This window comes from Bufo bufo, chromosome 5 (assembly GCF_905171765.1).
Source record: "Bufo bufo chromosome 5, aBufBuf1.1, whole genome shotgun sequence".
NCBI classification, from domain to species: Eukaryota; Metazoa; Chordata; class Amphibia; order Anura; family Bufonidae; genus Bufo; species Bufo bufo.
Window position 1 is genome coordinate 314,014,901 of NC_053393.1, and position 27,369 is coordinate 314,042,269.

General features: G+C 42.0%; 1 protein-coding gene across 1 annotated transcript in view; it reads left to right on the forward strand.

Moving 5' to 3' along the window:
- The window catches only part of LOC121001209, a 119,013-nt gene that overhangs the window by 14,957 nt on the left and 76,687 nt on the right, over positions 1-27,369 (forward strand). Inside the window, exons 3-7 of the mRNA XM_040432174.1 lie at positions 2,731-2,799; positions 4,810-4,828; positions 6,507-6,584; positions 8,400-8,536; positions 8,866-8,988. Coding sequence (XP_040288108.1) covers positions 2,731-2,799; positions 4,810-4,828; positions 6,507-6,584; positions 8,400-8,536; positions 8,866-8,988 — 426 coding nt within the window. The remainder of the gene's footprint in view (positions 1-2,730; positions 2,800-4,809; positions 4,829-6,506; positions 6,585-8,399; positions 8,537-8,865; positions 8,989-27,369) is intronic.

Here is a 27,369-nt window from a genome sequence, read left to right on the forward strand (position 1 = left end):
CCGATATTTCGTCCTCAGCATCATTATGTGCGTCCACTAACTGGTTGTGGGAGTTAGTGATCTCCTCCATTTTGTCCTCAATATGAGACGTTCTCTCTCCAATTTGAGTGATATCTTTTTGTAGAGCAGAGCACGCAGTGGATATATCTTTGTATAGAATGCCTCAGGTCATATAACAGGGACCTCAGAGTGGCTTCAGTGACTGGTGCAGATTGACCATTATCAGTAGGAGGTGGGGGAGAGTGATTTACAGGAATGTCTCTCTCTTGGAGCAAGCTTCCATCATTACAGGAGACTGCAGTTTCTTGCATCAAATAATTATTGATGGTTAAATCTTGCTGCCCTTTTAGAGGGGGAGGGATATGCTGAAGAGAGAGAGGCAGATATGTGCACTGGACTTTCCTCCTGCGCTTATGTGCCGCGCTGGAGGGATCTCCCCTTCATGCAGTACCTCAGGTGTCGCGGAGAGCGGGCGCCATCTCCAGAGGCTCTGAACGCCGCGATTCTGCTCGGCGGGCCCTCCTTTCTCTTCACGCGGCCCATTTCTGACGTTGATAGGTGGATATCCGTGGTCTATTTTCCACTGGATTTGGGTCACTTTACCCTGCTGTGAGCCGCTTACTTCACTGCAAGCTACGGAGCCAACACGGCATGCGACCGCTCAGCTCCACATCCGGCCACACCCCCATCTGTTCTTTCCTTGTACAATGACATCTGCACAGGACACAGAGCATGCCTAGAAAACTCTCCCATAGAAGTCAGTGAGGTCCCCTCCTCTCCATTTTCTTAATGCTCTCTAAATGTGGTTGAGAACAGCCCAAGCAAGATGGCAGCCCCCATAATTATGTAAAGAAAATAGAATAAAACATCTGCAATCAGAAAATAAAAGTTGAGGTGTTGCTATCTAGTTTTAACTGGCAGCTAAGATTTTTGGTGACACATTTCTTTTTCAAGGGACACTGACAGGCCCTATAAACATATTTAGATATTCCTATGCAGTCATAAATCTATTAAAGTGTATTCCAATGATATAAGAGTACCTCCTGTCTGCATTGTAAACCATGTAAAAAACTTTATTCATCTGTCAATCACATTTCTTTATGCCCAAGGGGTGTTTTTTTCTCATACCTTTGTGCCCAGCCGCGCCTCAACTGTCGCTTCCTAGCGCCGCCCAGCTCATTATTATTCACTGCGCTGGGCGGCTCTTACATTCCCCGATCCTGTCAGTTCCCGCGCATACCCGATAGATACTTATGGGCATCGGCCTCAATCGGACCATTTGCGCATGCGCTGGCACCCTCCCAAGCCTGTAATTGAATCCAGCGCTCTTCTCTCAGGTGACAGGATCGGGTAATGTAAGAGTCACCCAGCGCAGTGAATAATAATGAGCTGGGCGGCGCTAGGAATCGACAGTTGGGGCGTGACTGGGCGCGAAGGTAGGAGAAAACCCGCCCCTTGGGCATAAAGAAATGTGATTGACAGATGAATATAAAGTTGTTTTTACATGGTTTACAATGCGGACAGGAGGTACTCTTATATCATTGGAATACACTTTAATAGATCTATGACTGCATAGGAATAACTATGTTTTATAGGGCCTGTCAGTGTCCCTTTTTAAGTATAGTGAAAAAACTTGAATTTTTATTTTTAAATTGTACCATACATTTGGACAGTCTCCCTGTTGACTTCTAAATGTTTCCCATTCAGCAACTGAAAAAAACAAAGAACAGCCTTGATAAGACAAGCTTCAGAGACGATCACAGTATTCAAATGTCCTACGATCCAAGCCAAACCTGTTACTGCAGATCACAACAATCCTAAGTGCACTGAGCGTGGCTCCAAGTTGGTTTGTGCACCCTTGTTCTTCCGGCTTCTTTTGCCAGCTCCCTATCTGTTCTTTGACAGGGATAGGTTCCGGCATAGTCATCCTGCCTCTTTCTGTTAGTCAAGAAAGAGAAGGATTCGGAGGCAAATGGATGTATAGAGTGGCTTGAGCCCTTCCTCAGTGCACTTAGCTGCTAATCTGCATATGGATCAAAAAGGGAAAGTCAGCTGAACTAGCCTTACTGGAGGGAATGTGTCATAGACTGGGGTTTTACCCTGGTGAATATTCCTTGCGCTGCTGTTGTAAATTTGGCGCACAGTCTTCTGGAGGATGCACCCAGACCGAAATCTGTGTCAGCTTCCAGCTGCTTTAGATTTCAGTCTTTTATGCAAAAAAAACTAAAACTAGAGTAAAAAGATAAATATACTAAGCCACTAGACCCTCCCCATTCTTGGAAAGTGGCACATTGGCATTTTTCGACTTTTTTAATGTCAGAAAACAGGCTTGGAGGAAATAATAAATTCACCCCCTCCCCATTGTCTGGTTTAACAGTGAATTTCCCGGTGACAGATTTATTTGTTCCATCTGGCTATGGTATATGGATAGGATATGCCTTTTAAATGTCTGAAAGGTGCGGGTCCCACCACCTAATCCTGTACGTGTCTCAAGAATAGGGACCCGAGGGAATGGAGAGGAGACTGCATGTGCCTTTGTCTCCATTCACTGCTATGGTACTTCCAAAAATAAGCGAGCCAGAATAATGTTTGTACTTACAAGTGTTGTAAAAAGAGCTGTTGTCGTCTGACTCTAGACACATGTATGAATAGGGCATAGGTTTTACTACAAATAATCCACTCCACCCAGTTTTTATCCTGCCATGATACGGAATTTCTACCTCTCCCCAGGTTTGCAGAGTGGCGTGCCTAAACACATATGGCCTCGATTCTCACTACAAAGATGAAGAACATAAAAAGGTAATGCTACGTGTGACATAAGCAGCCCGATATCGGGAACTTTTCTTTGTTGTGTGTTCCCATCATTTCATCACATTTGGTTTGTAATGTTCTCGTAACTGAGTGTATGTATGACACTCGCTTCAGTTTTAAGTTTTGTAATTCAACTGCATTATCTTTGTACACTCTTACATAAGTAGTTTTTTCCCCCGTACTGCCTGAAGAGGGATCTGAAGTTGTTAGGCGTCCTGGCTAACTAATGTGCAATATCCACCCTCTGTACTCAACATTAATGCAGTTCTCCTAACCAGCATATTATCTGGAAGATACTACATTGCCTGCCACATTAAGAGCATTGTAATAACCAGTGTGTCATATGAGCGTCTACTGTATAGTTTTTGCGATGGACTATAACAAGCGGGGTTTGTGCCTTAGACCAACCATTATTCATTTGTACCTGACAGTACAGCCAGTGTTGAGACATGCAGTGTTGCACATTCCGCACCTTTGAGATTCTATATTATTGGGCTACATGTGCCCAATTCACTATGTCGGCCTGATGCGAGATGGCTTCCAAGAAGAATGTGTATTAAATCTCATCTGGCAAGAAGAGCTGGCTTCTAGGCACATTTATGATAAACTCCGGTTTTGGATGTAGACCTCATTGACATTCTTCATGGCTGTGACATGACATTGGCTAAATACAATGGGCCAGATTTATCATTACTCTGACAGCTCACTCCACTTTCACATATGGCTAAAGTCAGTTTTAGCCAAGTCAGATTTATGATCGGCCCTTTAAGACTCTAATAAATGTCATGTCTCATAAGATAAGCATGGTCCTCACTGGAGTGAAATTGCGACTTTTTAAATAGTCCCAATGGTAAATCTGTCTAGAGATTCATTTACATAAGAAAACACTTTCAGAAAACTGGCGAGCATAGTGCAGAGCAGAAAAGTCGCAAATTTGTGCGCAGTTTTAGTGATTGCGCAAAAATTTGCGACTTTTTCACTCCATTATTCTGACTTGAGCTAATGATAAATCTGGCCCATAATGTCTAAAAGGGATTTATTTTCATCAAAATCAAAGTGTAATCTTTTGCAGAGTGCACTCACATGGATCAGTGACCACAGTAACACATACTACAGCTGTGTGTCGTGCTCCTAAGACTCTTTACACTGTTCATTACTTTCCATAAGGTGTCCATTGGTCTTTGACCAGAATAGCGTGGCTGCTGCGCTATTCTATCCAGTAAAAGAAACAAAACCTGACACCCATTATAAATCTCTTTAAGGATCTGTCACATCTATTACGTCTCCTGTGTAAATGGAAGTTGTGACACCAGTGTGACAGAGGTACAAATTATTTACAAAACCCAAAATATACTGCACATTCATTCTAATGGCGTGATGACATTCAGTAATATTTTTTAACTTGGTGGTAAAGCAGCAGTGTAATATGCAAGTACATCTACCTCATGTACTAAAAACAGGCTTAGCTGTCAAACATTTGCCAGTTTGGCTTTTATGATTCGTCTGGCATATCAGAAAACCTTTAGGCGTATTTCACGCGAGCGATACGGAATATGTTTTGCAGTGAAGTTTAATCCGTTTCATCTGCGATTTGTGTTGGATGCAATCAGTTTTTGATGAGTTTTTCACGCGCTTGATGAAAAACTGAAGAATAATTCTTAACATCTCCCAGCAACAATGAGTGAAAAATGCATTGCATCTGGATGCAGTCTCCATTCATTTTTATGGGGCCAGGGTTACATGAAAAATGTACAGTGTAGAACATGCTGCGTATTTTTTTAAATTTTTTTTCTGAAAGCACAGGTGATCACTCATAAACAATGCCCCATTGAAATTGATCCGGCCGGAGAACTCTCTTTTGTGAAAAGGCCTTATTTTTGTAAAGGAGAATATTTCACTTTGAAGTTTGATGTCCCCTCAATGTCAGTAGTGATACGTACAGTTATTATATTTATATTAATCTTCTGTTTCATTTTCGGTGTGAACTGACTCATTAAGATGGAAGAAGCTTATTATGGTAAGTAAAGTATGACTTTAAGCTCTAAGAAGGTTCAATTTTGTGTGTTCTGCTTGATGTTTTGCATATGACTTATTTTTCTTCTAGGCACAACAGCTTGTTAAAGGTTTATCACGATATGTGATAAAATTGCAATATCTTTTTAATGGGCTTGTGTTCATGTCTTCAAGAGTTGATTGTGAAGCAACCCCATGTAAACATTTGAAATGGGAGCGATAACGTTGACTGACGAAAAGGTGTATCAAGGAGACTAGATTCAGATGAAATCCTTCATCCCGTCACGATAGACTGGGTTGCGGTGATGTTAGAAGTTCAAACTTTTCTCTGAAGGTTCGAGTCTTCCATTTTTATTGGTAATTGGTGACCATTTGAGTCACCATTTACTGAAGACGTTTCAAAGAGTTTCACTAGGTGTGTTCATTAAAAATAAATGAAAGCCTGATAAATGGATTGAGAAGAAGAAAAATTATATATGAAATATTCTTCAGTAATGCATGTGAACAGTAACAATGCATTATTACTTCAGATGTATGTCTGAATTGAATTTAACTTTTTTTCTGCTTGAGGAAACATGGAAGCACTTATGCTAGAAACAGCCGTCACACTCGCCACAGCGCTTGCACCCCCCGCCCTCTATACTTCCCCGAGTCCGCCCTACCCTCTCCTACTCACACTCGCCTTTTTCATTTCTCCACCCACACTGCACGATTGCTTCTTGCATATTTTACCGTCTATACTGGACCCAGTTGTTCATTGCTGGCACTGTATTTATCTTTACGCTGTTCATTTACAGTTGTACCTGTATTATCTGTTTCTCCTTTTGTAAATCAATAAAAAGAAACGGCCGTCACAGGCGTTAGGTTTTAATTTAGAATATATGTAGTACATATCAGCTAGGCAGTAGGCATCAAGCTATTCTATCACAACACAGCGTTAAAAAATGGAAAACAAATCAATGTTGAAGAACTTGATGGTGTAGGGTGTGTTGGAGGCTGTAAAACTATATACGGTTATACAATACTCAAGGATTGCCTCTGAAATGCTGAAAAATAGTTCTGTAAGCAAGTTAATAAAGATTATTGGTAGTCATGGCTTCAGCTGATGTATATTATATGCATGATTTCGGTACTTTTTGAAGGAAGGCTAAGCATTATAAAGGTTCATGTGCATGGTTGGTGCTATGAGAACATTATACCCACGTATTGGGCAGCTGCATACTGCAGGCTGGACGGTTCCAGTGCCAAAGACTACAGCCTGCTTAGTGCTGCTCCAAATGGCCCAACACCGTTCTTCTCCTGTGTCTCAGAGCATGTTCCTAACAGTGATTACTCCTCATCTACCTGAGTTAATAATGCTATGAAGATTTTCCTGGCTCTTTTAGTATGCAGAACTGTCTGCCATTACGTATTTTCATCTTTGGAAACCCTGTAAACTGCGGAAACCAGTTTAAGAAATGCTGAGTTAGGGTAAAAAATATCTGCCTGAAATCATAGCTTAATACACATGGAGTGTGAAAACATTGGACCAAATCACCTTTTGTCATAGCCAGTTGAACTTTTTTTATTAATTTCAGTAGTAAACAATGGCAACGTTGAGTGCATTTTGTTAAAAATTATAGTATGTTCTAAACAATTTGTGAAGTCTTTATTAAAATGTAATGTTAACTGCTGTGTTGCAGGCCAGAAGTATGGAAAATATTTTTATAGCTGTCTGCAAGATTATATTTTATGCCCAATGCGAACAGAACCACTTATTGGTAAGTTAATGAACTTGGTATCAATTGCATTTTAATGGAAATGGATCGGTAAAAAAAGATAAATTCTGATACTTGACTGGTTTTGCAATATTTGGCTCCATTTTGAGTACAGTGGCCCCTCAAGTTGCAATATTATCGGTAATAGGTTCAAGGAAGACCATAGCTCTATTGAAAACTAGTAATTTGTTCCAAAGTCCCAACATTTTATCCCAGGTAAGAGATAATGAATATTTAAGAAAAATAAGCAAATAACTAAGGCATTTAAACCAAATCCTTACATTTAACAGTAAGGAGTAGATGCTGGAAGTTGTAACGCACTTTCTGTGATGACAGGAGCTTCTTCAGGATCCTGTACAGTGCACAGTACCAGAAAATAAAAATTTGGAGAAGTGGCCTGGTAGCCTTGTACAGGGTCAGGCCTATTACTTTGAAGGAACGCTTTCCCCGATCTCGGCGAGAGGATGGTATTCCAGCCCTGGGAATGCACCTCTCCTGGGTCACATTTGATCACTGCATCTTATGGGTTAAATGTCTGCGTTCGCTATGATCGCTCGTCGCAGACATTGACACCTGGTGGCTGCTGTGTGAACAGCAAGCACCTGTGGTGTACGCTACGCTCTGGAGTGGGCTCGAACCTTAGAGAGGCGACATCCGTTGCACATATATGGAGGATGTCATCAAGGGGTTAATGATCCCGAGAAGCATTCATACAGCACTTTCAATGAGAGCGCTGTGCTCCCGCACACTTCTTTCTCTTGCTTCCTGCCAAACGCCAGTCTGTGTGATCAGTGCAGGCAGGAGAGAAGGATGTGATCATTTCAGTTCATGGAGTAGACTGAGAAGCACAGCCCTCTTCATGCTGAAGGTCCCCAGGCAGCAGGGAACTACATGAAAGCTCTGACTTGGGGTCCATTCACACGTCCGTAGAATGGATGCGGACCCATTCATTCTCTATGGGGCAGAAATGGATGCGGACAACGCACAGTGTGCTGTCCGCATCCGCATTTCCGGAGCGCGCCCCACGATCTTCCGGTTCGCGGCTCTGGAAAAAAATAGAACATGTCCTATTCTTGTCTGCAATTGCGGACAAGAATAGGCAGTTCTATGGGGGTGCTGGCAGGGTGTATTGCAGATCTGCAATACGCTATGGACGTGTGAATAAACCCTTAGTGTAGCAAAAGGACCTTTTGATGTCACCAGTGGGCGGAGTCAGTCTAGTAAGGAGACTACACAGTGGGTACTGTATTTTGCTCTACACTGTAACTGTGGTAGTGATACTCATGTCATGTGGCCACATGCACCATTGCTGTTTCCATTATCAAACAGGTGACAGACTAGGATTAACAGGTACTGACTGTAAACTATTAACCCCCTCTACTCCAGACTATTAAAGTTAGTGACATTGACACCTCCACTTCATTAAGTGAGGTGTCAATGTCACTGAGGAAGTTTTAATTAGTAGAAAATATAAATTTTCTAATTTTCTGTTTACTAAACCTGGAGGCGTCTTAGTCTGAAATATACAGTAATTGCTATAAATAAAGGAAGCTTTACTGAAAACAAATTCCAAAACGGTGAAATCTCAAAACGGGGCTAGAGAGGTTAGTACAGTTTGTTGGGAGACCTCTTTTAGTTTTAGGAATCCGTGTTGGTTCCAACAATGTTGAACTTTTTTTTGGTCAATTGCATCTTTTACTTGCAGCACTAAAGTAGATCAATTGAGAGTATTAACATCACAGCCTAGAACCACTTCAAGTGTATAGATTACAATCACTACCCCCTTTAATCTGAAAGCTTGATTGGTGTGTTTTTCAGGTCTACAATACATAATTCAACTGTATCCGGAAGTTGATAGCGAAGATGCTTTTAAATGCACACTCTGCAAAATGATAGGACCTCTGGGTTTCATTACTGGCCATATTGAAAGCTTTAAACACAGAAGAATGTACTTGGTGAGTACAATTAGCTGTGATTGTATTATGTCAGATTCTAATTACAGGTACACTGGAATTTCCAATTCGCCCTCCACTTTGATGTACATATGGAATTTTTTTTTAATTTCGTTAATTTTTTTTTAACACTTTCCATTCATTTCAATAGGAGATTCAGTGCGGATTCCGTTCCAAGATAAGGCATGCTGCTTCATTTTCCATATGGGGGGGAAAAAAAGCAAGTGCTGATTCCCATTGAAATGAATGTGAGGCTGTTTTGAGGATTTTTAGAGCTGATTTTGTGGCGGAAATGATTTAGATTTTCACTGTTTACTGGTTTCTGTTTTCAGAGCACTGCGTACAAACATCTACTTCCTTTATATAGAAAAAAACAATCCTATTATGAAAAAAGTTGTGCTGTAAGGAAACATGCTGTTAAAGTGGAACAGGAGGAGAAAACACTTACTGTAAACGTAAGCTATTTCACTTTATGGCTGTGTTTAAAAATATTGTGCTTCAGTTTTTCTTTGGGTGGGGGGTGGGGTGGTAACAGATGGATCGTAGCTTATTGTCCCCACAATAAGTCAAGGCACTTGGAAGAAAATCTAAAAAAATTATATGGCGTTTTGGCTTTCCGTTTGTGAGATCCGTTCAGGGCTCTCACAAGCGGTCCAAAACAGATCAGTTTTGCCCTAATGCATTGTGACTGGATAAGGATCCGCTCAGAATGCATCAGTTTTCCTCCGATCAGTCTCCATTCTGCTCTGGAGGCGGACACCAAAACGCTGCTTGCAGTGTTTGGGTGTCCGTCTGACAAAACTGAGCCAAACGGATCCGTTCTGACACACAATGTAAGTCAATGGGGACAGATCAGTTTTCTATGACACAATCTAGTACAACAGAAAACGGATCCGTCCTACATTGACTTTCAATGGTGTTCAAGATGGATCCGTCTTGGCTATGTTACAGATAATACAAACGGATCCGTTCTGAATGGATTCATACGGTTGTATTATCTGAACGGACCCGTCTGTGCAGAGCCATGACTGATCCGCACCAAACTCGAGTGTGAAAGTAGCCTAAGCTGTCTGGTGAACACCCTTGACAAAAAAAGTGTTGTATAGTAAAAAAATAATTATATATATATATCACAAAAATTGTAATACCAAATGATCAAAAATGTACCCCAAAATAGTACCAATCAAACCGTCATCTCATCCCGCAAAAAATGAGACCCTACCTAAGGGTACTTTCACACTAGCGTTAAAGGAATCCAGCAGGCAGTTCCGATGCCGGAACTGCCTGCCAGGTCCGGAAATCCGTGTGCAGACGGATACGATTTGTTTCCGGATGCGGATTCCTTTGACAAATGCATGGAAAAACGGATCCGGTGTTTATTTATTTTTTCACATTTTTAAAGGTATGCGCAGACCGGAAAGCCAGATCAGTTTTTTTTCGGAACACTGGCATTCCGGCAAGTGTTCTGGAATTTTGGCCGGAGAAGTGACTGAACTGAAGACATCCTGATGCATACTAAACTGAATGCTTAACATTCAGAATACATTAGGACAAAATGAAGCGTTTATTTCCGGTATTGAGCCCCTAGTAGTGAACTCAATACTGGAAAACTTTAACGCTAGTGTGAAAGTACCCTAAGACAATCGCCCAAAAAATAAGATATAGCTTTCAGAAAATGGAGATATAAAAACATGATTTATAAAAAAAAAAATATTTATTATGTAAAACTGAAACAAAAGAAAAATAAAAGTAGACATATTAGATATCGTCGCCTCCATAACATGCTCTATAAAAATAGCACATGATCTAACCTGTCAGATAAACACCGTAATAAAAAAAATAAAAAAATGCCAGAACAGCCATTTTTTGGTTGCCTTACATTACAAGAAGCGTAGATGTAGAGCAGTCCAGAGTCATATATAACATAGTTTATAAGGCCGAAAAAAAGACATCTGTCCATCCAGTTCGGCCTGTTATCCTGCAAGTTGATCCAGAGGAAGGCACAAAAACCCCTGTGAGGTAGAAGCCAATTTTCCCCACTTAAAGGGAAAAAAATTCCTTTCCGACTCCAATCAGGCAATCAGAATAACTCCCTGGATCAACAATCCATCTCTAGTAGCTATAACCTGTAATATTACACTCCAGAAATACACCCAGGCCCCTCTTGAACTCTTTTAGTGAACTCACCATCACCACCTCCTCAGGCAGAGAGTTCCATAGTCTCACTGCTCTTACCGTAAAGAAACCTCTTCTATGTTTGTGTACAAACCTTCTTTCCGCAGAGGATGCCCCCTTGTCACAGTTCTGGGGATAAATAGATGATGGGATAGAGCTCTGTACTGACCCCTGATATATTTATACATAGTTATTAGATCTCCTCTGTCGTCTTTTTTTCTAAAGTGAATAACCTTAATTTTGATCATCTTTCAGGGTACTGTAGTCCCCCGTTCCAATTAGTACTTTAGTTGCCCTCCTCTGAACCCTTTCCAGCTCTGCTATGTCTGCCTTGTTCACAGGAGCCCAGAACTATACACAGTACTCCATGTGTAGTCTGAATAGTGATTTGTAAAGTGGTAGGAATATGTTCTCATCACGGGCATCTATGCCCCTTTTTGATGCAACCAATTATCTTATTGGCCTTGGCAGCAGCTGCCTGACACTGGTTTCTACAGCTTAGTTTGCTGTTCACTAAAATTCCTAGATCCTTTTCCATGTCAGTGTTACCCAGTGTTTTACCATTTTGTATGTACCGGTGACTTGTATTATTCCTTCCCATGTGCATAACCTTACATTTGTCAACGTTAAACCTCATCTGCCACTTATCTGCCTAAGCCTCCAATCTTTCCAGATCCTTCTGTAGCAGTATACTTGAAGCAATAAGATAAGACTGGCACTCGGATTGTAGTTGAAAGCAACTTCGCTTTATTCAGGCATGGAAGAGTGAAGCACGGAAGCGACAAGTGTTTCGGCTCGAATGCGAGCCTTTTTCAAGCATAGTGAGTCTCTACAAAACACATTTAAATAGTCCGCCTAGCCTTGGCGTAAAAAACGTGTTGACGTCACATCACCAGGACAACAAAAGTATACAAAACATTAATTGCAACAATTACAGACATTAATTGCAACAATTACAGACATTGATTGCAACAAATACAGACATTGTTGCTTTACAAAACAAGCGCAGCAATTCCAAACATTGTTGTAACATAGTTTCAATACCCATGAACATTTAATTCATACTTGTGGCTTTAAATAGTGAGCTGCGGGAGATAAAAAAAAGGAGTCCGCAAAACAACATGAGACAATAACAAGCAGCATAGACAAATATCAAAATAATTACCCTGATTCGTATATCATAAACAGATTACAGGATAGTATAGCGACATCCATTCTTGTCATTTTTTTCTGTGACTTAATCAAAAAATATATATTTTTTTAATTATATGAAATACGGTAGACCATAACTGTCTATCAAAAAAAACTAACAAAATGCAAAGTGTGGATCCAAAAGCTTTCCCGTTTTTTAACCCCTTAAGGACTCGGCCCTATTTCACCTTAAGGACTTGGCCATTTTTTGCAAATCTGACCAGTGTCACTTTAAGTGCTCATAACTTTAAAACGCTTTGACTTACCCAGGCCGTTCTGAGATTGTTTTTTCGTCACATATTGTACTTCATGACACTGCTAAAATTGGGTCAAAAAAGTTAATTTTTTTGCATAAAAAAATACAATTTTTACCGAAAATTTTGAAAAATTAGCAAATTTCAAAGTTTCAGTTTCTCTACCTCTGTAATACATAGTAATACCCCCAAAAATTGTGATGACTTTACATTCCCCATATGTCTACTTCATGTTTGCAGCATTTTGGGAATGATATTTTATTTTTTGGGGATGTTACAAGGCTTAGAAGTTTAGAAGCAAATTTTGAAATTTTCAGAAATCTTCAAAATCCCACTTTTTATGGACCAGTTCAGGTTTGAAGTCATATTGTGAGGCTTAGATAATAGAAACCTCCCAAAAATGACCCCATTCTAGAAACTACACCCCTCAAGGTATTCAAAACTGTTTTTTCAAACTTTATTAACCCTTTAGGTCTTCCACAAGAGTTAATGGCAGATGGAGAAACAATTTTGAAATTTAAATTTTTGGGAAAATTTTCCAATATAATCAATTTTTTCCAGGAGTAAAACAAGGGTTAACTGCCAAACAAAACTCAAAATGGGTTGCCCTGATTCTGTAGTTTGCAAAAACACCCCATATGTGGTCGTAAACTACTGTTTGGCCAAACGGGAGCACATAGAAGGAGGGGAACACCATATGGGTTTTGGAAGGCAGATTTTGCAGGACTGGTTTTGTTTATACCATGTCCCATTTGAAGCCCCCTGTTGCACCCCTAGAATAGAAATTTCAAAAAAGTGACTCCATCTAAGAAAGTACACCCCTCAAGGTATTCAAAACTGGGTTTACAAACTTTGTTAACCCTTTAGGTGCTCCACAAGAGTTATTGGCAGATGGAGAAACAATTTAGAAATTTCAATTTTTTGGAAAATTTTCCAATATAATCAATTTTTTCCAGGAGTAAAACAGGGGTTAACTGCCAAACAAAACTCAAAATGGGTTGCCCTGATTCTGTAGTTTGCAAAAACACCCCATATGTGGTCGTAAACTACTGTTTGGCCAAACGGGAGCACATAGAAGGAGGGGAACACCATATGGGTTTTGGAAGGCAGATTTTGCAGGACTGGTTTTGTTTATACCATGTCCCATTTGAAGCCCCCTGTTGCACCCCTAGAATAGAAATTTCAAAAAAGTGACTCCATCTAAGAAAGTACACCCCTCAAGGTATTCAAAACTGGGTTTACAAACTTTGTTAACCCTTTAGGTGTTCCACAAGAGTTATTGACAGATGGAGAAACAATTTAGAAATTTCTATTTTTTGGAAAATTTTCCAATATAATCAATTTATTCCAGGAGTAAAACAAGAGTTAACTGCCAAACAAAACTTAAAATGGGTTGCCCTGATTCTGTAGTTTGCAGAAACACCCCATATGTGGTCGTAAACTACTATTTGGCTAAACGGCAGGACATAGAAGAAGGGGAACGTCATATGGTTTTTGGAAGGCAGATTTTGCTGGACTGGTTTATTTACATCATGTACCCTTTCAAGCCCCCTGATGCACCCCTAGAGTAGAAACTCCATAAAAGTGACCCCATCTAGGAAACTACGGGATCAGGTGGTTGTTGTTTTGGGACTATTTTAGGGGTAAATATGATTTTTAGTTGCTCTTCATTACGCTTTTTTGAGGCAATGTAACAAAAAAAAAAATTAAAAATTGTTTCTACATTCGCTATTTAGTTTTGTGGAACACCTAAAGGGTTAACATAGTTTGTAAAGTAACTTTTGAATACCTTGAGGGGTGTAGTTTCTTAGATGGGGTCACTTTTTTGGAGTTTCTAGTCTAGGCTACATCAGGGGGGGCTTCTAATGGAACATGGTGTCAAAAAAAAAACTGTCCATCAAAATCTGCCTTCCAGAAACCGTATGGAGTTCCCTTCGTTCTATGCCCTGCCGTGCGGCTATATAGCCATTTACGACCACATATGGGGTGTTTCTGCAAACTACAGAATCAGGGCCATAAATATTGAGTTTTGTTTGGCTGTTAACCCTTGCTTTATTACCGGCAAAAAGGATTCAAATGGAAATTTTGCCCAAAAATGGGTGTTTTGGCACCGTTTTTATTTTATATTTTTAACACCGTTCATCCGAGGCGTTTGGTCAAAAGTTAGTTTTATAGCGACGACTTTTACGCACGCGACGATGCCCAATATGTATGGCTCTCAGACTTTGGAGACACTAAGCAGGCATCCTAAAAACTGCGGCCCTCCAGATGTTGTAAAACTACAATTCCCACCATGCCCTGCTGATGGCTGTAGGTTGTCTGGGCATGCTGGGAGTTATAGTTTTACAACATCTGGAGGGCCGCAGTTTGAGGATGCCTGCTCTAAAACTAATATTTTTTTGGGGAAAAAAAAATTGTTTCCGTGTCTCCAAAGTCTGAGAGCCATAGTTTTTTATGTTCTCTAGTGGACTGTTGGGGATTATAAAAATTTAGTACTCCATGGAAGTGTGATACTCCCTGAAGCAATTGATAATGCAGAGGCCCGGATGATCGGGGCACGTGTCACATTGAGTAGTGGTGTCCTTCCGTATCCCCCTCTTGTGACACACTCTGCATCTTTTTTGGGTTCGTCCCTTCTTTCCAGTATGGGGGACCACACCTGGAAAGTGTTGGCCAGGGACGATCCGGGCGCCTCCAATTCCCGAGGTACTCCGGCCTGCTCTTTCCCGGTCCGAAAAGATCAGGTCTTTGAGGACTGCCTCATAGAATTGGAGGAATGTCCCTGTGCTGCCAGCGCTTCGGGATAGTACAAAAGAGTTGTACATGGCAACCTGCACCAAGTAGACCGGGGTTGGTGGGGGGGGGCAAGTGGCAGGGGGGGGTCTGGGGATTAGATGGATCAGAAAGAAAGAAAGAAAAGAAAGTTTAGTAAAAGTTTTTTTTTTTTCCCTAACTTTTCCCTTCTTTCCCTTCCTAACGGTGCCTCTCCCTCACTGACCCTAACCTACCTGGGTGGCGATGGGTGCAGGAGGGTGATGGACTACGATTAGGGGGACTCAGGAGCTGGACGCTGGACGGTGCTGCACGGTCAGGGTGCTGGACAGGAAGAGGAGGGGAGAGAGGAGCGCAGGAAGTTTGAATCTCGCGCCTCTCTCCCCTGCACCAATCAGCACCCTGGACAGCAGCGTTCAGCACCAGGGCCAGCGCCGCCTCTCCAAATCCTCGGACTGCGATAGGTGGTGTATAATTACGCCACCGATCGCAGTCTTTTTCCGGTTCATCGGGTCACAGGACACCTGAATGGACCGGAAACGCAGAAAACCGCAGGTCTGAATTGACCTGCGGTTTTCTGCGATCGTCGATACGGGGGGGTCAAATGACCCCCCCCTGCATTGTTACGGGATGCCGGCTGAATGATTTCAGCCGAAATCCCGTTCCGATTAACCCCCGCGGCGACGGAATAGCAAATTAAAGCCATGACATACCGGTACGTCATGGGTCCTTAAGGATTCGGGAACCATGCCGTACCGGTACGTCCTAAGTCCTTAAGGGGTTAAGCAATAGCAACCTGTTGCCACTTCTACGGGGTGGCAGCACCTGCTCAATGATTTGAAATCTCAGTTGTGAAACATTGTGAGCACATCTATCAAAATGAAAATGAAAAGGAATTGGCAACATCAGATTTTTCTTACGTATAGTAGATTTATGATTACTAAACCTATCTTTCATTCTGGTAGATGTCTCACCAATGTACACAAGGCCACAAGGGCACTTTAACAAATATACCACGTAATTGCTATCGCAGGTAAAAAAACCTTGAACGGGAATTTTTTTTTACCCGTGTGTGGATGGAAAAAAGAATCACCTTTTGATAACCGCCGAACAATGAACGCACTGCAAACAGGGGAAGGTACCCTTCTTAGGTGTGGAAAGGAAAAGTTGACGTGGCATATTCATGCTGCCACCTATGTCTGCTTTAACGATGGTATCTCTAATATTTTTGGTTCTCTTATAGCAGATCATAGGTGTATCACGAAATTCCCCAATGCTTATTTACAAAGTGACGGAACTTGTTGATCCATGGGTGATATTTAACAATAAACGGTAACCTCTTATTGTCCCTACGAGATTTTACAATCTCGGATTTGCTAATACACTTTTTTAATTCAGAATTAAGGATCTAGGATAGCCCCTGGAAGAGAACTTAGCTGCCATCTCAATTAATCTAGTTTCCCTGACTGATTCATCTGATACAATTCTTTTAACACGCTTAAACTGCGAGAAAGGCAATGATTTCTTGACAAAAGGTGAATGATTGCTGGAATAATGTAAAAGACTGTTCTTGTCTGTTTTTTTTATATATAAGTCGGTCTGTATACAATTATTCTGACCTTTCATTACCAACGTATCCAAAAAATTAATCTGATGTGCATCACTTTGGACTGTAAAACATAACTCGGGCCATATATTATTCAGATAGTGGGTGAATTGCTCGAGGGACTCGCTGCCACCCCGCCATACACAAAAAATGTCGTCTATGAAACGACGCCAGAAAAGACAAGATTGTATGTATAGTAAATTATTGTATACGAAATTATCTTCGAACCATGCCATATAGCTATTTGCGTATGGCGGTGCGGCATGCGAGCCCATCGTGGTTCCCTGTTTCTGCTGGAAGAAGGTATCCTGGAATAAAAAAATAATTTCCCGCAAAACTAACTCAAGTAACTGCAGAAAAAATTGTCTTTCTTGTAAAGTATAATCAGATGATTCCAGGATCCATTCAACCGCAGTAAGACCCTTTGCGTGTTCAATGCATGTATACAGGCTGCATACATCGTATGTTACCAAAAGATCACCTGTCTCAAGATGTAAATCTTTGATGTCAGACAAAAAATGATTTGTATCTAATAAAAATGATGAATTTTTTTGTCAAGGGAGTTAAAACTTTCTCAATTAACATGGCAGGTGCAGATAAAATAGAATCATTAGACGCCACAATAGGCCGACCAGGGGGTGCTGTCATGCTTTTATGAATTTTCATCAGCGTATATAGGACAGGAGTAACCGGATGCTGATTAAGAATTGACACAACTTATCAAGAAAACATGCCTCTTTATGATGTCTATCAATTTACGTTTAATATCAAAAACTGGATCCCTGTTTAAAGGGTAATATGTATCTCTGTCAGAAAGCTGTGTCAAGATCTCCGAAATATAATACTCTGTCTAGCATAACTAAAGAACCCCCTTTGTCGGCTGGCTTAAAAATGACTGATTTATCATCAAGTAAGGAACGTAATGCCAATTTCTCTCCCTTAGATAAATTGTGTGAAAGCCAAACCCTCATGTTGTATATCTGACAAAATCACATCAAAATCTCTCTGTACTAAGGATATGTAGGTCTCTGCAGGATGATGTGTTTTGGGAGGCTGGAAATTACTTTTCAGTCTCAAACCAAATTGATTAAGTGTCAAACCCTTAGGCTGGGTTCAGACCTGAGCGTCTTTGATATGCGCGTTTAACGCGCGTTTTTGACGCGCGTTTTTGACGCGCGTTTTGTGCAATAGTAAACGCGCGTTTGACGCGCGTTTGTGTGATTGACTGCAATGTCCTATGGCCACAAACGCGCGTCAAAATGCCCCAAAGAAGCTCAAGTACTTGTTTGAGCGTAGGGCGTTTTACAGCGCGTTTTTCAGCGCTGTAAAACGCTCAAGTGAGAACCAGGGCCATAGGGAAGCATTGGTTTTCATGTGTTGAGCGTTTTACAGCGCGTTTGAACGCGCTGTAAAACGCTCAAGTGTGAACCCAGCCTTATGTACAGGTGGATCCACTGCAGAGACTGACATATCCTGTGCTGCAAAATGAGCCTTCAATCGTATGCTTCTAAAAAAATCGTCGACAGTCCATGTCAAACTGAAAACTTTCAAAGGATTCAGTTGGACTGAAGGATAAACCTTATTCTAACAATTGCATCTGAATAGGAGTTAGATTTTTAGAAGATATGTTATATAATAGTCTCTTTTATACCTGGGACCTGGTCGCCATTGGTATTGGTGCCTCTCTTGTGGTGACGTCCTGCTCTCCTTGTATTTTTCCTTTTCGGCGTCTTTGTCCTAAAAAAGAAGCCGGGAAGCGAGCATCGGTATGGTAATCGCTGCCAGATCCTGACGACTGAGAGCCTGTTCGACGTATGAAGCGTCTTGTTAATGGAATAGCTGTACCCAATGAGTCTTGCCATCTATAGATCTTATTATTTTGATAGTCCTCCAAGTCCCTTGTATATTTCTTGCGCTTAGTGGCTTCAATATCCTTTTTCAGATCACTACAATTCTTGTCAATTTTTTCTCTCAAGGATACAAGATTTTCATCTGTTAATGAATCCTTCAGCTGTTGCTCAATTGATATAATTTGAGCTTTAGTGTCAGCGATCGATGTATTTAAATGTTCAATGGTCAATATTGTCAAATCATAAGAGCATTTATTCAAGATATTAGCGAATTGTGTGCAATATTGTAAGTCATCACAGAAAAAAGTAGGTCTCAAATTGACCCTCAAACCACGTGGAATTCTGTGGTGTCTGCAATACTCAGCTAGCGTTGCTGCATGCAGCTCCCACGCTATTAGCTTTCTCGATTCCCTCTCCCAATCCTTGCTGCGTGACTCAGCAGGAACTCTGTATTGGTGGTAACTTCAGACACAATTTCTCGTGCTCTCTCTTCACTATATGCAAATGACATGTTATGGGTCAATTTAAGATGAGGGTGCTGGTACCGTGAACCACTGGATACAATGTAACGAAAGGCAGTCGGCACTCCTGTTCAAGAATCCCGGTGCTCGCGTCAGGGTAGGAAATCCCACTTGAAGCAATAAGATAAGACTGGCACTCTGATTGTAGTTGAAAGCAACTTCGCTTTATTCAGGCATGGAAGAGTGAAGCACGGAAGCGACATGTGTTTCTGCTCGAATGCAAGCCTTTTTCAAGCATAGTCTCTACAAAACACAAATTTAAGAGGTTACCGTTTATTGTTAAATATCACCCATGGATCAACAAGTTCTGTCACGTTGTAAATAAGCATTGGGGAATTTTGCGTGTTGCCTACCCAGACATCAGTGAATTTCGCGATACACCTATGATCTGCTTGTTTGATAGACAGTTATGGTCTACCGTATTTCATATAATTTTAAAAAATTATTATTTTTTGATTAAGTCACAGAAAAAATGACAAGAATGGATGTCGCTATACTATCCTGTAATCTGTATTTGATATACGAATCAGGGTAATTATGTTGATATTTGTCTATGCTGCTTGTTATTGTCGCATGTTGTTTTGCTGACTCCTTTTTTTTATCTCCCGCAGCTCATTTTATTTAAAGCCACAAGTATGAATTAAATGTTCATGGGTATTGAAACTATGTTACAACTATGTTTGGAATTGCTGCGCTTGTTTTGTAAAGCAACAATGTCTGTATTTATACAAACGCAAAATACAAATGCAATAGCACTCTGCAACCAGCATTCTGCCCTGCCTCTATGCTGGATGAGGCATTGGTGTCTGTATTTCTTGCAATCAATGTCTGTAATTGTTGCAATTAATGTTTTGTATACTTTTGTTGTCATGGTGATGTGACGTCAACACGTTTTTACGCCAAGGCTAGGCGGACTATTTAAATTTGTGTTTTGTAGAGACTCACTATGCTTGAAAAAGGCTCGCATTCGAGCCGAAACACGTGTCGCTTCCGTGCTTCACTCTTCCATGCCTGAATAAAGCGAAGTTGCTTTCAACTATAATCCGAGTGCCGGTCTTATCTTATTGCTTCAAGTGGGATTTCCTACCCTGACGCGAGCACCGGGATTCTTGAACAGGAGTGCCGACTGCCTTTCGCTACATTGTAGCAGTATACTGTCCTCTTCCATGTTAATTACTTTACACAGTTTAGTGTCATCTGCAAAAATTTATTTTTTACTGTGCAAGCCTATAGGGCCCAATACTGACCCCTGAGGTACTCCACTAGTGACAGTGACCCAATCTGAGTGTGTACCATTAATAACCACCCTCTGTATCACTGAGCCACATACAGACATTTTCTCCCAGTCCATGCATTCTCATTTTATATACTAACCTTTCATGCGGTATAGTGCCAAATGCTTTGGAGAAGTCCAAATATAAGACATCCTTTGATTCGCCCTGGTCAAGTCTAGAACTTACCTCCTCATAGAAACTGATTAAATTAGTTTGACATGAACGATCCCTCATGCAGCCATGCTGATATGCATTATTTGCTTATTTTCCTTGAGGTACTCCAAGATAGCATCTCTTAGAAAACCTTTAAACGGTTTACCCACGACGGATGTTAAACTTATCGGCCTATAGATTCTGGGCTCTGTTTTTGGACCCTTTTTGAATATTGGCACCACATTTGCTAAGCGCCAATCCTGTGGGACACTCCCTGTCAGTATAGAGTCATTGAATATCAGAAATAACGATCTGGCTAGGACAGCGGTGTATGCCATCTGGTCCTGGCAATTTGTCTATTTTAATCTTTTTAAGACGGCACTGTACTTCTTCCTGTGTGAGACAGCGCACTTTTAACCACCTCCGGACCGCTGTACGCACAGACGCGTCCTGGAGGTGGTTGTTTCATTCCGAGTGGACGCGCCGGCGCGTCCTCTCGCGAGATGCGAGATTTCGGTCTCAGCCGGCCCGCGCATGCGCATCGCGGGCCGGCAGAAGTTCGATGAGAATTGCATCAGCAACCTGCCAGCCAATGATCGTCGCTGGCAGGTTGCTGATTTTTAAAAAATCTAATCACAAGCCAGATAACAGATCATATTAGTAAACATGATCTGTTATATGGCTTCTCTGCTCCTGTGCTGGTCCTTTTCGTCGGTTGGATCCAGCACAGGAGCAGACTGAACTGTGAGTACACCAAACACTACACCTTAGCCCCAGATCACCCCCCTGCACCCCAATTAACCCTTTGATCACCCCTTTGATCGCCCCTGTCAATCACTAGTGAAAGGAAAAAAAGTGATCAGTGTAAACTGTCACTTTTTTTTTTCCACTGGTATTGACTGATAGGTTTTAGGGATAGTTTAGGCCCCTTGGTTAGGTAGTTAGCGTCAGTTAGCGCCCACCCCACCGCACCGCAGTCACTTTTATTCGCTGATTAGCGTATCGCTAATCAGCATTTGTACTTTTATAGTATCTGTAAGTGATCAAAACTGATCACGGTCAGATCTATAATAGTATTAGTGTCACTTTAGTTCGCCCTCCACCCAAAACGCAGTGTTTGCCCGATCAGGCCTGATCGGTCGCCCACACGTGCGTTCACCCACACCCGCCCCACCGCAGTGACAAAAAATTATTATTTTTTGATCACTGCACATTCACTTTACACGCACTGCGGCGATAAAAAAATCAGTTTTGATATTTTTTTTATCAACCGCAGCGGCCTCCGGTACTTCGCTAGCCTCCCCTTTGTAAGACAGGTTTGCTTTTTTTCTTGGGTAGTCTCAGGGAATACCCCTAAATTTAGTAGTCCAAAATGTCAAACAGGGGGTATTCTTCTGAAGAGGCCTACAGGATTCTGACCCAGTCGGATGAGGAGTGGGAACCCTCATCTGACGAATCTAGCGGGTCAGAATATGAACCTGTGGAAAGCGGTGGCTCTCTGACCCAAAGTTCGGACGAGGAGGTGGAGGTCCCTGGCAGCACCAGGCGTACCCGGCCCCGTGTCGCTAGACCACAGGTTATGGAGGATCCGCTTCAAGAGCAGCAGAGTGGGGCTGTCGCTGCCGGATCACGTGGTGAGGCATACACCAGCAGCGCAGCCCTTCCTGGACCTAGTACCAGCACTGCCGTACAACATGGTGAAGTAGCGAGCACCAGAAGGGCAGTTGAAGCTGGTACGGTGGCACGTGCAGTAGTTACCCCGTCGCAGCCACCGCGCAGACAGTCCCGTAGACCCCCTAGAGTCCCTGAGGTGCTGGCAAACCCTGATTGGCAGTCACCAACTTCAGCCGCACCTGTAGTTCCCCCTTTCACCGCCCAGTCTGGAGTTCGGGTTGAGACGGCTCAAATCGGTTCGGCCCTGGGATTTTTTGAGCTGTTCTTGACTGCGGAGCTCTTGGACTTAGTTGTGGCAGAGACCAACCAGTATGCCACACAATTTATAACCGCAAACCCGGAAAGCTATTATGCCCAGCCTTTCCGGTGGAAACCAGTCCAAGTTTCCGAACTTAAAATTTTTCTGGGCCTTCTCCTCAAAATGGGCCTGACAAAAAAACATGAATTGCGGTCATATTGGTCCACGAACCCAATTCATCACATGCCCATGTTCTCTGCTGCTATGTCCAGGACACGATTTGAGACCATCCTGCGTTTTCTGCATTTTAGCGACAACACCACCTCCCGTCCCAGAGGCCACCCAGCTTTTGACCGGCTCCACAAAATTCGGCCCCTCATAGACCATTTCAACCAGAAATTTGCAGATTTGTATACCCCTGAGCAAAACATCTGCGTAGACGAGTCCCTAATACATTTTACCGGGCGCCTTGGCTTCAAACAATACATCCCAAGCAAGCGTGCCCGGTATGGGGTCAAATTGTATAAGCTCTGTGAAAGGGCCACAGGCTATACCCACAAATTTCGGATCTATGAGGGAAAAGATCAGACCCTGGAGCCGGTCGGTTGCCCTGACTACCTGGGGAGCAGTGGGAAGACAGTCTGGGACTTGGTGTCACCCTTATTCGGCAAGGGGTACCATCTTTATGTGGACAATTTTTACACAAGTGTGGCCCTCTTTAGGCATTTGTTTCTAGAACGGATTTGCGCCTGTGGCACCGCGCGAACTAGTCACGTGGGCTTCCCCCAACGGCTTGTAACCACCCGTCTTGCAAGGGGGGGGGAGAGGGCTGCCTTGTGTAACGAAGAACTGCTCGCGGTGAAATGGAGAGACAAGCGTGACGTTTACATGCTCTCCTCCATTCACGCAGACACGACAATCCAAATTGAAAGGGCAACCGGTGTCATTGAAAAGCCCCTCTCAGTCCACGACTATAATGCGCTCATGGGAGGGGTGTACTTCAATGACCAGATGTTGGCTCCCTATTTAGTTTCCCGCAGAACCAGACGCTGGTATAAGAAGGTGTCTGTATATTTAATTCAATTGGCGCTGTACAATAGTTTTGTTCTCTACAGTAAGGCTGGGAGAACAGGATCCTTCCTCAAATTCCAGGAAGAGATCATCGCGAACCTCCTTTACCCAGGAGGTTCCGTGGCCCCATCCACCAGTGTAGTTAGCCGTCTACACGAGCGACATTTCCCCAGTGTCGTTGCTGGTACCTCAACCCAACCGCCACCCCGAAAAAAAATTTGTGTCTGTAGCAGGAGTGGAATAAAGCGTGACACCTGCTATTTCTGTCCTGACTGCCCTGACCACCCTGCCCTATGCTTAGGTGAGTGTTTCCGGAAGTACCACACACAGGTACACCTAGCATAGGGATTGCATCTCACAGGACAGGCACACAGGGCTATTAGGGCCCTTTTACTCACAGCTGCTGCAAACCTCTCCTTTCACCTGGGATAAAGTGCATAACGTACTTCGCCACATCTTTGGGCGATTTGCGCTTTGCACATTGTCCCATGGGGAAGGAGAGGTTTGTTCTATAAAGGTAAAAAAAACTAAACAAAAAAAAAAATTACCGATTAAGTAAAAAAGTTAAAAAAAAGTTAATATGTTCTGTTCTAAAGTTAATAAAGTTATTGCTTTGCGGCCTGGTTTTTTCTTTTTTGTTTTGTTTTTTTTACCTTCCAGGTGGACCAACCGATCGACTAGCTGCAGCACTGATGTGCATTCGGACAGAAGCATTGCGCTGCTGTCAGATTACACGCAAGTCGGTGTATGCGGCGCTGCAAGACGAGATTTCTCCTCTGCAGTAAAAGATATGTTTGCCGAGGCATATGAGCTGAGGAGGTGGCGGTGTTCATATACTTTGGCAAACACTTTGTATATATAAAAAAAAAAATCCCGGCAATGATTTATTCATCCACATCGATTTGATGTGAATGGAGAAATCGGGTTTGCCAGGGCATACGAGCTGAAGTGGGTATGGATGTTGGGCGGAGGTCCTATGTCCTGGCAGACGCCTTTCCCCTCCTTTTTCTTTTTTTGGCAGAGATTTTTTCATCCACATTGATCGATGCGAATGAAGAAATCTGTGCCGTTCATTTTTTTCTTTCAGCCCAGAGGCTGAACGGAAAAAAAAAATCTCATTACCTGTATGCTCAATATAAGGAGAATAGCAGAAACTCCTAATGCTGGGCATACATGTAATGATTGCGGAGACCCTCAAATGCCAGGGCAGTACAAACACCCCACAAATGACCCCATTTTGGAAAGAAGACACCCCAAGGTATTCGCTGAGGGGCATATTGAGTCCATGAAAGATTGAAATTTTTGTCCCAAGTTAGCGGAAAGGGAGACTTTGTGAGAACAAAATCAAAAAAATCAATTTCCGCTAACTTGTGCCAAATTTTTTTTTTTTTTCTATGAACTCGCCATGCCCCTCATTGAATACCTTGGGGTGTCTTCTTTCCAAAATGGGGTCACATGTGGGGTATTTATACTGCCCTGGCATTTTAGGGGCCCCAAAGTGTGAGAAGAAGTCTGGTATCCAAATGTCTAAAAATGCCCTCCTAAAAGGAATTTGGGCACCTTTGCCCACCTAGGCTGCAAAAAAGTGTCACACATCTGGTATCTCTGTATTCAGGAGAAGTTGAGGAATGTGTTTTGGGGTGTCTTTTTACATATACCTATGCTGGGTGAGATAAAAAAAAATGGGAAAAGTTGTCTTTTGCCAAGATATTTCTCTCACCCAGCATGGGTATATGTAAAATGACACCACAAAACACATTCCCAACCTTCTCCTGAGTACGGAGATACCAGATGTGTGACACTTTTTTTGCAGCCTAGGTGGGCAAAGGGGCCCACATTCCAAAGATTTCACAGGTCATTTACCTACTTACCACACATTAGGGCCCCTGGAAAATGCCAGGGGAGTATAACTACCCCACAAGTGACCCCATTTTGGAAAGAAGACACCCCAAGGTATTCCGTGACGGGCATGGCAAGTTCCTAGAATTTTTTATTTTTTGTCACAAGTTAGTGGAAAATGATGATTTTTTATTTTTTTATTTTTTTCATACAAAGTCTCATATTCCACTAACTTGTGACAAAAAATAAAAACTTCCATGAACTCACTATGCCCATCAGCGAATACCTTGGGGTCTCTTCTTTCCAAAATGGGGTTACTTGTGGGGTAGTTATACTGCCCTGGCATTCTAGGGGCCCAAATGTGTGGTAAGGAGTTTGAAATCAAATTCAGTAAAAAATGACCTGTGAAATCCGAAAGCTGCTCTTTGGAATATGGGCCCCTTTGCCCACCTAGGCTGCAAAAAAGTGTCACACATCTGGTATCTCCGTACTCAGGAGAAGGTGGGGAATGTGTTTTGGGGTGTCATTTTACATATACCCATGCTGGGTGAGAGAAATATCTTGGCAAAATACAACTTTGTATAAAAAAATGGGAAAAGTTGTCTTTTGCCAAGATATTTATCTCACCCAGCATGGGTATATGTAAAATGACACCTCAAAACACATTCCCCACCTTCTCCTGAGTACGGAGATACCAGATGTGTGACACTTTTTTGCAGCCTAGGTGGGCAAAGGGGCCCATATTCCAAAGAGCACCTTTCGGATTTCACAGGTCATTTTTTACAGAATTTGATTTCAAACTCCTTACCACACATTTGGGCCCCTAGAATGCCAGGGCAGTATAACTACCCCACAAGTGACCCCATTTTGGAAAGAAGAGACCCCAAGGTATTTCGTGATGGGCATAGTGAGTTCATAGAACTTTTTATTTTTTGTCACAAGTTAGTGGAATATGAGACTTTGTAAGAAAAAAAAAATCATTTTCCGCTAACTTGTGACAAAAAATAAAAAGTTCTATGAACTCACTATGCCCATCAGCGAATACCTTAGGGTGTGTACTTTCCGAAATGGGGTCATTTGTGGGGTGTTTGTACTGTCTGGGCATTGTAGAACCTCAGGAAACATGACAGGTGCTCAGAAAGTCAGAGCTGCTTCAAAAAGCGGAAATTCACATTTTTGTACCATAGTTTGTAAACGCTATAACTTTTACCCAAACCATTTTTTTTTTACCCAAACATTTTTTTTTTATCAAAGACATGTAGAACAATAAATTTAGAGCAAAATTTATATATGGATGTCTTTTTTTTTGCAAAATTTTACAACTGAAAGTGAAAAATGTCATTTTTTTGCAAAAAAATCGTTAAATTTCGATTAATAACAAAAAAAGTAAAAATGTCAGCAGCAATGAAATACCACCAAATGAAAGCTCTATTAGTGAGAAGAAAAGGAGGTAAAATTCATTTGGGTGGTAAGTTGCATGACCGAGCAATAAATGGTGAAAGTAGTGTAGGTCAGAAGTGTAAAAAGTGGCCTGGTCTTTCAGGGTGTTTAAGCACTGGGGGCTGAGGTGGTTAATGGGGAATTTTACTTTTACATTCTGCATTTCATTTGACTGTTTATTTTCCTCGGTGAATACAGTGGAGAAAAAAATAATAATTACTCTTACCGGTAATTGGATTTTCCTTTTAGCCTCCACAACTGCACTACGTGGAGGATTACCCCGCCTTCTTCAGGGACAGGAAACAGCTTTCGAGCCCAGCCAATAAAGGGCCCCCTCCCTCTTACCTTGTCAGTTAGTAACCTAGTACTCAAACATAGATGCAAACAATTCAAATTTAATAAGGTAAATAACATCAATAACTATCGTTCAATATACGAGGTCAGGATTAATTCTCCTGACCGTAATAGAATCAAAAATGTTAAACATTCGAAAATATCAATTTTTTTATTTTTTTGGGGAGGAATTCCTCGTGCCGTTGTGGAGGCTAAAGGAAAATCCAATTACCGGTAAGAGTAATTATTATTTTTTCCTGACGCCTGCACAGCGGCACTACGTGGAGGAATAATATAGAAAACATGATCAGGGTGGGACAACTGCCGACAGGACTCTGCGTCCAAAGGACAAGTCTCTATTTGTAGAGACGTCCAATCTGTAATGTTTAAAAAAGGTGCCAGGATTGGACCATGTGGCTGCCCGACATATTTCTTCTATCGAGGC